This window comes from Nerophis lumbriciformis, linkage group LG14 (genome assembly GCF_033978685.3).
Source record: "Nerophis lumbriciformis linkage group LG14, RoL_Nlum_v2.1, whole genome shotgun sequence".
NCBI lineage: Eukaryota > Metazoa > Chordata > Actinopteri > Syngnathiformes > Syngnathidae > Nerophis > Nerophis lumbriciformis.
In genome coordinates, this window is record NC_084561.2 from 38,459,725 (window position 1) to 38,472,632 (window position 12,908).

The 12,908-nt window shown below is 34.6% G+C and overlaps 1 protein-coding gene across 1 annotated transcript; it reads left to right on the top strand.

The window, feature by feature from the left end:
- The first annotated feature begins 771 nt into the window (after positions 1 to 771).
- LOC133616756 (regulator of G-protein signaling 2-like) lies at positions 772 to 11,154 on the top strand. The gene is made up of 5 exons (XM_061976345.2): positions 772 to 875; positions 6,322 to 6,399; positions 9,510 to 9,571; positions 9,723 to 9,889; positions 9,979 to 11,154. The coding sequence occupies exons 1-5, from the start codon at positions 793 to 795 to the stop codon at positions 10,162 to 10,164; spliced, it is 576 nt and encodes a 191-aa protein (XP_061832329.1). The 5' UTR covers positions 772 to 792; the 3' UTR covers positions 10,165 to 11,154.
- The last annotated feature ends 1,754 nt before the right edge of the window (positions 11,155 to 12,908 follow it).

Sequence of the window (12,908 nt, forward strand, 5' to 3'; positions counted from 1 at the left end):
GATGAGCATTCCTCAACTTTATCAGTATTTATTGCCACCTTTCCCAACTTCTTTGTCACGTGTTGCTGGCATCAAATTCTAAAGTTAATGATTATTTGCAAAAAAAAAAAAAATGTTTATGAGTTTGAACATCAAATATGTTGTCTTTGTAGCATATTCAACTGAATATATTCCGTTTATATTTACATCTGACACAATTTCCCAACTCATATGGAAACAGGGTTTGTAAATAGTAGCGTGCTAGCAATGCTATTACAGTTTTTTTTTACGCCGCTTTGCTGACGCGGGCAGCTTTTGATGGCGGCGAACGTGACACGCTTCATACTTTGTGCCAACACGACGCGTGACTCATAGTGGTGACACACAATGACACCAATTAATGAAACATACCTTTGTGGATCGGACCATGTCAAAAAAAAAAAAGGACAAATAGGGGCAAAAAATTGGAAGGCGTTGTTTTTTTTTTTTGAAGTAGGAGTGGTGCAATTGTGAGTGGGTTCAAACACAAAGAAGAGCTTCAAGTTTTGAAAAGATTCCAAGAATTAGAAAAAAAAAAAATCAATTAGCCGGAGGCAACCTTGTACTGTACATATTTGGGGTGTATTGTTTTGAGTAATGTCAACAATCGTTTCCTTGGTACCTTGACTCAGGACTGGGCGTGTCTGTGTTTAAATGCAAGAGCCAATAGGGAGCGAGCTCTCTCACCAGGCTCCGCCCCCCTCCTTGGCAGCTGCAGGCTTACTATAAAGTTCGACAGCCAGTCAAGAGGGAGAGCAGAAGGGCATCAAAACCATGAAGGAGGACCTGAAAATGAACATTCCTGTTAATGACTGCGTGAAACCCACCGACCCGTGCAAAGAGAAAACAAGAATAAAGTAAGTCCACTTCTGCAAATACGCTGCAAAAACTGCAATCTAAGTAAGATTAAATATCTCAAATAAGGGTGATATTTGCTTATTTTCTGTCTGATAAGATAATTCTTCTCACTAAGCAGATTTTATGTTAGAGTGTTTTACTTGTTTTAAGTGTTTTGGTCCTAAATGATCTCAGTAAGATATTACAGCATGTTGCTGAGATTTGATGGCATATATTGAGTAAAAAATGCTTGAAACTAGAATGTTTACTGTTGCAAAGCTGTAGAGATGTCGGAAATTATCGGTATTGTTTTTTTTATTATCGGTATCGGGGTTTTTTTTTAAATTATTATTTTTTTTTTATATATTAAATCCACAGAAAAAACACAAGATACACTTACAATTAGTGCACCAACCCAAACCCCCCCCCCATTTACACTCATTCACACAAAAGGGTTGTTTCTTTCTGTTATTAATATTCTGGTTCCTACATTATATATCAATATATATCAATACAGTCTGCAAGGGATACAGTCCGTAAGCACACATGATTATGCATGCTGCTGGTCCACTAATAGTACTAACCTTTAACAGTTAATTTTACTCATTTCCATTAATTACTAGTTTCTATGTAACTGCTTTTCTTTCTTTTTTATTCAAGAAAATGTTTTTAATTTATTTATCTTATTTTATTTTATTATTATTTTTTTAAACGTACCTTATCTTCACCATACCTGGTTGTCTAAATTAGGCATAATAATGTGTTAATTCCACGACTGTATATATCGGTTGATATCGGTATCGGTAATTAATGAGTTGGACAATATCGGATATCGGCAAAAAGCCATTATCGGACATCCCTACTCACAAGTATAAAACTACTTTTTTTAAAGTAATAATTTCTTATTTCAAGCATGAAAAAAAAAAAATCATGACTTTGACACAACAGCCAGATGAACTTTGATGTTTTATTTTCAATGAAAATACACTGCAAAAAGTCAGTGTTCAAAAACAAGAAAAAAAAAATACAATATTAGAACTAAGCAAAAATTATCTGCCAATAGAACAAGAAAATTTGGCTTGTCAAGACTTTCCAAAACAAGTAAAATTAGCTAACCTCAATGAACCCAAAAAATACCTTAAAATAAGTATATTCTCACTAATAACAAGTGCACTACTATATAAGTACGTACACTGCAAAAACTGAAATCTAAGTAAGATTAAATATCTCAAATAAGGGTGATATTTGCTTATTTTCTGTCTGATAAGATAATCCTTCTCACTAAGCAGATTTTATGTTAGAGTGTTTTACTTGTTTTAAGGGTTTTGGTCCTAAATGATCTCAGTAAGATATTACAGCTTGTTGCTGAGATTTGATGACCTATATTGAGTAAAACATGCTTGAAACTAGAATATCAACTGATGCAAAGCTGTGTGATCAACACTCACAAGTAGAGATGTCCGATAATGCGTTAAAATGTAATATCGGAAATGATCGGTATCGTTTTTTTTATTATCGGTATCGTTGTTATTTTATTTTATTTATTTATTTATTTTTAGTATTATGTTTTTTATCTATTTATCTTATTTTATTTTATTATTATTTTTTAAACTTACCTTATCTTCACCATACCTGGTTGTCCAAATTAGGCATAATAATGTGTTAATTCCTCGACTGTATATATCGGTTGATATCGGTAATTAAAGAGTTTGACAATATCAGAATATCGGATATCGGCAAAAAGCCATTATCGGACATCCCTACTCACGAGTATAAAACTACTTTTTTTTAAAGTAATAATTTCTTATTTCAAGCATGAAAAAAACAACAGCCAAATGAACTTTGCTGTTTTATTTTCAACGAAACACGAGAAAATACACTGCAAAAAGTCAGTGTTCAAAAACAAGAAAAAAAAAATACAAAAATGAGGGGTATTTTATTAGAACTAAGCAAAAATTATCTGCCAATAGAACAAGAAAATTTGGCTTGTCAAGACTTTCCAAAACAAGTAAAATTACCTAACCTCAACGAACCCCAAAAATACCTTAAAATAAGTATTTTCTCACTAATAACAAGTGCACTACTATATGAGTACGTACACTGCAAAAACTGAAATCTAAGTAAGATGAAATATCTCAAATAAGGGTGATATTTGCTTATTTTCTGTCTGATAAGATAATCCTTCTCAATAAGCAGATTTTATGTTAGAGTGTTTTACTTGTTTTAAGGGTTTTGGTCCTAAATGATCTCAGTAAGATATTACAGCTTGTTGCTGAGATTTGATGACCTATATTGAGTAAAACATGCTTGAAACTAGAATATCAACTGATGCAAAGCTGTGTCATCAACACTCACAAGTAGAGATGTCCGATAATGCGTTAAAATGTAATATCGGAAAATATCGGTATGGTTTTTTTTATTATCGGTGTCGTTGTTATTTTATTTTATTTTTTTATTTTTTCATTTGATTAAATCAACATAAAAAACACAAGTTACACTTACAATTAGTGCACCAACCCAAAAAACCTTCCTCCCCCATTCACACTCATTCACACAAAAGGGTTGTTTCTTTCTGTTATTAATATTCTGGTTCCTACATTATATATCAATATATATCAATACAGTCTGCAAGGGATACAGTCCGTAAGCACACATGATTGTGCGTGCTGCTGGTCCACTAATAGTACTAACCTTTAACAGTTCATTTTACTAATTTTCATTAATTACTAGTTTCTATGTAACTGTTTTTCTTTCTTTTTTATTCAAGAATTTTTTTTAAATTTATTTATCTTATTTTATTTTATTAATTTTTTTTAAAAGTACCTTGTCTTCACCATACCTGGTTGTCCAAATTAGGCATAATAATGTGTTAATTCCACGACTGTATGTATCGGTTGATATCGGTATCGGTAATTAATGAGTTGGACAATATCGGATATCGGCAAAAAGCCATTATCGGACATCCCTACTCACGAGTATAAAACTACTTTTTTTAAAGTAATAATTTCTTATTTCAAGCATGAAAAAAAAAAATCATGACTTTGACACAACAGTCAAATGAACATTGCTGTTTTATTTTCAATGAAAATACACTGCAAAAAGTCAGTGTTCAAAAACAAGAAAAAAAAAATACAATATTAGAACCAAGCAAAAATTATCTGCCTATAGAACAAGAAAATTTAGCTTGTCAAGAGTTTCCAAAACAAGTAAAATTAGCTAACCTCAATGAACCCAAAAAATACCTTAAAATAAGTATATTCTCACTAATAACAAGTGCACTACTATATGAGTACGTACACTGCAAAAACTGAAATCTAAGTAAGATTAAATATCTCAAATAAGGGTGATATTTGCTTATTTTCTGTCTGATAAGATAATCCTTCTCACTAAGCAGATTTTATGTTAGAGTGTTTTACTTGTTTTAAGGGTTTTGGTCCTAAATGATCTCAGTAAGATATTACAGCTTGTTGCTGAGATTTTATGACCTATATTGAGTAAAACATGCTGGAAACTAGAATATCAACTGATGCAAAGCTGTGTCATCAACACTCACAAGTAGAGATGTCCGATAATGCGTTAAAATGTAATATCGGAAATTATCGGTATAGTTTTTTTTATTATCGGTATCGTTGTTATTTTATTTTATTTATTTATTTATTTATTTTTAGTATTATGTTTTTTATTTATTTATCTTATTTTATTTTATTATTATTTTTTAAACGTACCTTATCTTCACCATACCTGGTTGTCTAAATTAGGCATAATAATGTGTTGATTCCACGACTGTATACATCGGTTGATATCGGTTGATATCGGTAATTAAAGAGTTTGACAATATCAGAATATCGGATATCGGCAAAAAGCCATTATCGGACATCCCTACTCACGAGTATAAAACTACTTTTTTTAAAGTAATAATTTCTTATTTCAAGCATGAAAAAAACAACAGCCAAATGAACTTTGCTGTTTTATTTTCAACGAAACACGAGAAAATACACTGCAAAAAGTCAGTGTTCAAAAACAAGAAAAAAAAAATACAAAAATGAGGCGTATTTTATTAGAACTAAGCAAAAATTTTCTGCCAATAGAACAAGAAAATTTGGCTTGTCAAGACTTTCCAAAACAATTAAAATTAGCTAACATCAACGAACCCCAAAAATACCTTAAAATAAGTATATTCTCACTAATAACAAGTGTACTACTATATGAGTACGTACACTGCAAAAACTGAAATCTAAGTAAGATGAAATATCTCAAATAAGGGTGATATTTGCTTATTTTCTATCTGATAAGATCATTCTTCTCACTAAGCAGATTTTATGTTAGAGTGTTTTACTTGTTTTAAGTGTTTTGGTCCTAAATGATCTCAGTAAGATATTACAGCCTGTTGCTGAGATGTTATGACCTATATTGAGTAAAACATGCTTGAAACTAGAATATCAACTGTTGCAAAGCTGTGTCATCAACACTCACAAGTATAAAACTACTTTTTTAAAGTAACCATTTCTTATTTCAAGCATGAAAAAAAAAATCATGACTTTGACACAATTGTGTCTCATAATTAAAACAGATGGAATTTGCTGTTTTATTTTCAATGAAACACGAGAAAATACACTGCAAAAAGTCAGTGTTCAAAAACAAGAAAAAAAAAATACAAAAATGAGGGGTATTTTATTAGAACTAAGCAAAAATTATCTGCCAATAGAACAAGACAATTTGGCTTGTCAAGACTTTCCAAAACAAGTACAATTAGCTAACCTCAATGAACCCCAAAAATACCTTAAAATAAGTATATTCTCACTAATAACAAGTGCACTACTATATGAGTACGTATTTTCTATTGTTTCATTGACAATAAAACTGCAAAGTTTTTTTTTTACATGCTTGAAATAAGAAAATATTACTGTAAAAAATTAGTTTTATACTTGTGAGTGTTGATGACACAGCTTTGCAACACTTGATATTCTAATTTCAAACATGTTTTACTCAATATAGGTCATTAAATCTCAGCAACAAGCTGTAATATCTTACTGAGATCATTTAGGACCAAAACACTTAAAACAAGTAAAACACTCTAACATAAAATCTGCTTAGTGAGAAGAATGATCTTATCAGACAGAAAATAAGCAAATATCACCCTTATTTGAGATATTTCATCTTACTTAGATTTCAGTTTTTGCAGTGTACGTACTCATATAGTAGTGCACTTGTTATTAGTGAGAATATACTTATTTTAAGGTATTTTTGGGTTCATTGAGGTTAGCTAATTTTACTTGTTTTGGAAAGTCTTGACAAGCCAAATTTTCTTGTTCTATTGGCAGATAATTTTTGCTTAGTTCAAATAAAATACCCCTCATTTTATATATATATTTTTTTCTTGTTTTTGAACACTGACTTTTTGCAGTGTAGCGCACGATTTTGTTGAGCTTCACTAACGAGCCATTTTTTTGTATTTTTTTTTTGCAGGATGAAAAACTTGAGGAACAGAATTGGACTCTTCTTGAAGATAAACATCTCTCATTCCATGCATCACAAATCGCACAGGTGAGACCACCTCCTCATCCTAATCACAAAAATGGTTGCATTAACTGCACATTTTATTTCGGGCCGACTATTGGTGATATTGTTATTATAAGTGCTAACGCAGACAAATTATTTTAGCGGGGGGTATATATATTTTCAAGTATTTTTTATATATATATATTGTATATATATATATATATATATATATATATATATATATATATATATATATATATATATATATATATGTATATATATATATATATATATGTATGTATATATATATATATATATATAAATATATATATATATATATATAGTATTTTTTATATATATATACTGTATATATATATATATATATATATATATATATATATATATATGTATATATATATGCATGTATATATATATATATATATATAAATATATATATATATATATATATATATATATATATATATATATATATATATATATATATATATATATATATACATATATATATATATATATATATATATATATATATATATATATATATATATATATATATATATATATATGTATGTGTGGGAAAAAAATCACAAGACTATTTCATCTCTCTCTCTATATATATATATATATATATATATATATATATATATATATATATATATATATATATATATATATATATATATATATATATATATATACATATATATATATATATATATATATATAAGAAATACTTATAATAAGCTGTCCTGGATGAACTGAAATTATTTTTTCCGATCATTTTGGAACTTGCAAGCGTACATCTTCTTCTTACTCGTCGTCGCCATGTCTCTTCTTCGTTCTTCTGCTCCGTCTCTATTATGTTTTTGGACATTACTACTTGCCGTAGTTTTGAAGCAATGCATGATGGGAATCCGGATGTTGCGTGTCAGTGTATTAACTGGAATAAACACACGCTGAGAAATAGCTCCGTGACTGCCTACTTTATGGGTTATAGATAAACCTATGGATAATGGAGACATATATAATAGTCTCCTTTAAGGCACGCCCCCAATATTGTTGTCCGGATAGAAATCGGGAGAAATTCGGGAGAATGGTTGCCTCGGGAGATTTTCGGGAGGGGCACTGAAATTCGGGAGTCTCCCGGGAAAATCGGGAGGGTTGGCAAGTATGGCACCAACATCATGTGGTTTATTTTATTTTTTACATATGTTGCATCATCTAAAAAGATACAAAGAATTGCTATTGCGGCATCTAGTGGACACATTTAGAACAGCTCATTTTTATACTTAGCGAACTCATCCCGCGGGCCGGATAAAACCTGTCCGTATGTTTGACACCCCTGATGTAGACCAACAATACGAGAGAAAATATTCGGGCAGCATGAAAAATAGACAAATTATAAATAAACACAAATTCTAATAAACATTTTTTTAAAGTTATTTCAATCAATCTATCAATCAATCAATCAATCAATCAATGTCAGACTTAGATTAGTCACATCAAGTCTTAGACTTAGATTGGTCACATCTAGTCTTAGACTTAGATTGGTCACATCTAGTCTTAGACTTAGATTGGTCACATCTAGTCTTAGACTTCGATTGGTCACATCTCGTCTTAGACTTCGATTGGTCACATCTAGTCTTAGACTTCGATTGGTCACATCTAGTGTTAGACTTAGATTGGTCACATCTAGTCTTAGACTTAGATTGGTCACATCTAGTCTTGGACTTAGATTGGTCACATCTAGTCTTAGACTTAGATTGGTCACATCTTGTCTTAGACTTAGATTGGTCACATCTCGTCTTAGACTTAGATTGGTCACATCTAGGCTTAGACTTAGATTGGTCACATCTAGTCTTAGACTTAGATTGGTCACATCTAGTCTTAGACTTAGATTGGTCACATCTCGTCTTAGACTTAGATTGGTCACATCTAGTGTTAGACTTAGATTGGTCACATCTTGTCTTAGACTTAGATTGGTCACATCTAGTCTTAGACTTAGATCGGTCAGATATAGTCTTAGACTTAGATTAGTCACATCTAGTCTTAGACTTAGATTGGTCACATCTAGTCTTAGACTTAGATTGGTCACATCTAGTCTTAGACTTAGATTGGTCACATCTAGTCTTAGACTTAGATTGGTCACATCTAGTCTTAGACTTAGATTGGTCACATCTTGTCTTAGACTTAGATTGGTCACATCTAGTCTTAGACTTCGATTGGTCACATCTAGTGTTAGACTTAGATTGGTCACATCTAGTCTTAGACTTAGATTGGTCACATCTAGTCTTAGACTTAGATTGGTCACATCTTGTCTTAGACTTAGATTGGTCACATCTTGTCTTAGACTTAGATTGGTCACATCTAGTCTTAGACTTCGATTGATCACATCTAGTGTTAGACTTAGATTGGTCACATCTAGTCTTAGACTTAGATTGGTCCCATCTAGTCTTAGACTTAGATTGGTCACATCTAGTCTTAGACTTAGATTGGTCACATCTAGTCTTAGACTTCGATTGGTCACATCTAGTGTTAGACTTCGATTGGTCACATCTCGTCTTAGACTTAGATTGGTCAGATATAGTCTTAGACTTAGTTTGGTCAAATATAGTCGCAGACTTAGTTTGGTCAAATGTATTTTCCGTTAAAGAGAAATCATGTCTCTTCAATGCAGCCACTACTCGCTTGTCTTGATGATATCAAGGCCTGGATGGCCCTAAATTGTTTCAATTTCAATGGAAAGAAGACCAAAGTATCAATCAATCAATCAATCAATCAATGTATACTTACATAGCCCTAAATCACAAGTGTCTCAAAGGGCTGAACAAGCCACAACGACATCCTCGTCTCAGATCCCACATCAGGGCAAGAAAAAACTCAACCCAATGGAATGACAATGAGAATACTTGAATAAACACGATTACTCCACATTCATGACTAATCTGATTATCTTTCGACATATTGCAGTTTTACTATGATCAGACTAATTGCATTCTTGTATCAAATTACTTCAATCTTTCTGCCTGCGTCACTTATGTGGAAAAGATTAGATAACTTCTGCCTGAGACTGAAAGTAGCTCTACCAGTCTGCTCTAATGACCTGCTGACTGATCTGTGCTCTCTTCCCTCAGGCCAACCGCAGACGATGTGAGCCAGTGGGCGCAGTCGCTAGACAAACTACTCGGTCATAAATGTAAGCAATCACTCACCTGACTATTTGTGTAGAATGACATAACACCCACTTTCAAAGGTCGGGTTTTTATTGCCTGCCGTCCTGCGCACTTATTTCGTCTTTTAACGTCCGTTGGCCTCGTCTCCCCCCCCCCCCCCCCCCCCCCCCGCAGATGGGAAAGCGGCTTTTTGCATCTTCTTGAAGACCGAGTTCTGCGAGGAGAACATCGAGTTTTGGATGGCGTGCGAAGACTTCAGGATGCTCTCGTCACACCAAGAGTTGACGTCCAAAGCCAACAGCATTTACGAGGAATTCATCAAAAACGAAGCACCCAAAGAGGTACTAAACCACTGACAAAATTCCATGAACAGTCTTTAGAAAACGGATGATTGTAGAGTTGAATATTCTAATATTCCCTTTGGTTACAGGTCAACCTTGACTTTTCCACCAAAACCAAAATCATGCAGAGTCTCCCTGAGCCGAACGCAACCAGCTTTTTGGCAGCTCAGAGAAAAATCTACAGCCTGATGGAGAACAACTCCTACCCGAGGTTCATTCTGTCTGACCTCTACCAAGAACTGTGTGCAGCTGCAAAGAGAAGACACAACTCTTGATTAATTGACTCTTGACTAGGCGAATCCCATCCCAGGGACCTGAAAACTGAGCATAAACAATCAGATGCCTTGAAGGACTTTCGACCGTGGATTTTTAAACGGTCTTTCATTTCTGCCCGACGGGATTTAAAGTGATATTTTCCTGGCTGGTCCATTGAAATGCATTATCATACTGTGATCAAAGCACCAGTACGCGCTGATGTCAAAGCAAAGTACGGTGTCTTACTAAAGTCTTCAGAGTCTGAAGCACCAGTGAAGTCAGAATGCACTTTGACGATACAAGACCGTTATACCTATGTTGTTGTCTGGTATTGTATGGAAATGTTTGTGTTTTTTTCTATGCAGGAATGTTTGTGATTATTCCTGCAAGAAAAGTTCAGTTCATCACGAAAATCCCCCTTTGTGAAGCCATTATTATTACCAGTCTTGCATAACAATAATCATCATAATGAATTGGATTTACATGGAATTATTTCATTTTCAGAGCACTTTACGGTGAAAGAACGCTATTAATTAGTCACACATTGCTGGCGGTAAATTAATTAATTTTAAAATATGATGTTTTAAGTCCATGGTTCTCGCCCGGAAAAGGGTGGAATGCCATCTTCGGGTTGGGGAGGAGACCCTGCCCCAAGTGGAGGAGTTCAAGTACCTCGGAGTCTTGTTCACGAGTGAGGGAAGAGTGGATCGTGAGATCGACGGGCGGATCGGTGCGGCGTCTTCAGTAATGCGGACGCTGTATCGATCCGTTGTGGTGAAGAAGGAGCTGAGCCGGAAGGCAAAGCTCTCAATTTACCGGTCGATCTACGTTCCCATCCTCACCTATGGTCATGAGCTTTGGGTTATGACCGAAAGGACAAGATCACGGGTACAAGCGGCCGAAATGAGTTTCCTCCGCCGGGTGGCGGGGCTCTCCCTTAGAGATAGGGTGAGAAGCTCTGTCATCCGGGGGGAGCTCAAAGTAAAGCCGCTGCTCCTCCACATCGAGAGGAGCCAGATGAGGTGGTTCGGGCATCTGGTCAGGATGCCACCCGATCGCCTACCTCGGGAGGTGTTTAGGGCACGTCCGACCGGTAGGAGGCCACGGGGAAGACCCAGGACACGTTGGGAAGACTATGTCTCCCGGCTGGCCTGGGAACGCCTCGGGATCCCCCGGGAGGAGCTGGACGAAGTGGCTGTGGAGAGGGAAGTCTGGGCTTCCCTGCTTAGGCTGCTGCCCCCGCGACCCGACCTCGGATAAGCGGAGGAAGATGGATGGATGGATTTTTTTAAGTTTGAGCAACAGTTAGTAGAAAGGCTAGCTTTGTATCCCAAAGTTAGCGGTCGGTATTGGTTTCCACAGAGTTCGACGACTGTTAGTAGAAAATGCATTGGTTGTTTTATGTCGATTTTGTTCCGTTGAAGTCTCATTTTTTTTTGGACAAGTTCAAAATTGCTAATTGTCATTAGCCTGTCAATAGGCTTGTCCGTTACATGTTAGCATTGAGCTAGTAGCTTTTTCCAATATGGTTGCATTGCTTTATGCCAAAATGTATCGTTGATTTGACATGATTCCAACATGTATGTGCACTTTATATGTATGTTAATGTGAATTCCTTAGTGTGAGTAATTGTATTATAATTTCAATAAACAACCTCAGGTTGTTTTTTAATGTCTAATTTAAAGGACTGTTTTTGTTTCATATCTGCCAAACATTGACGAAGGGCAGAATATTATATGTAAATAAATGATATGTAAATAAACCTGGGGTGTACTGAGTACAGTTTGTGTTACTTTATGCTAAGTTTGTACGATATACCAGTACTAAAAAAGTACTGGTACAAAACCAGTGAAGTTGGCACTTTGTGTAAATGGTAAATAAAAACAGAATACAATGATTTGCAAATCCTTTTCAACTTATATTCAAGTGAATAGACTGCAATGACAAGATACCACCAAACATTCATTCACATTTACACACAAGTAGTACCAAAATGTGTTTAGATACTTTCCGGTACTTTTCGATACTTTTCTAAATAAAGGGGATTACAAAAAATGGCAATTTTGGTACATTAAACATATGTTTCTTTTTGCAAGTTTGTCCTGAAATAAAATAGTAAACATACAAGACAATGTGTCTTTTAGTAGTACAAACCCCGTTTCCATATGAGTTGGGAAATTGTGTTAGATGCAAATATAAACGGAATACAATGATTTGCAAATCCTTTTCAACCCATATTCAATTGAATGCACTACAAAGACAACATATTTGATGTTCAAACTCATAAACTTTATTTTTTTTTGCAAATAATAATTAACTTAGAATTTCGTGGCTCCAACACGTGCCAAAGTAGTTGGGAAAGGGCATGTTCACCACTGTGTTACATGGCCTTTCCTTTTAACAACACTCAGTAAACGTTTGGGAACTGAGGAGACACATTTTTTAAGCTTCTCAGGTGGAATTCTTTCCCATTCTTGCTTGATGTACAGCTTAAGTTGTTCAACAGTCCGGGGGTCTCCGTTGTGGTATTTTAGCCTTCATAATGCGCCACACATTTTCAATGGGAGACAGGTCTGGACTACAGGCAGGCCAGTCTAGTACCCGCACTCTTTTACTATGAAGCCACGTTGATGTTACACGCGGCTTGGCATTGTCTTGCTGAAATAAGCAGGGGCGTCCATTGTAACGTTGCTTGGATGGCAACATATGTTGCTCCAAAACCTGTATGTACCTTTCAGCATTAATGGCGCCTTCACAGATGTGT

Coding starts and splice junctions, on each gene's coding strand:
- LOC133616756 (XM_061976345.2), top strand. CDS start 793: ATGAAGGAGGACCTGAAAATGAACATTCCTGTTAATGACTGCGTGAAA. Junction 876..6,321: donor AAAGAGAAAACAAGAATAAA/GTAAGTCCACTT, acceptor TTTTTTTTGCAG/GATGAAAAACTTGAGGAACA. Junction 6,400..9,509: donor ATGCATCACAAATCGCACAG/GTGAGACCACCT, acceptor CTCTTCCCTCAG/GCCAACCGCAGACGATGTGA.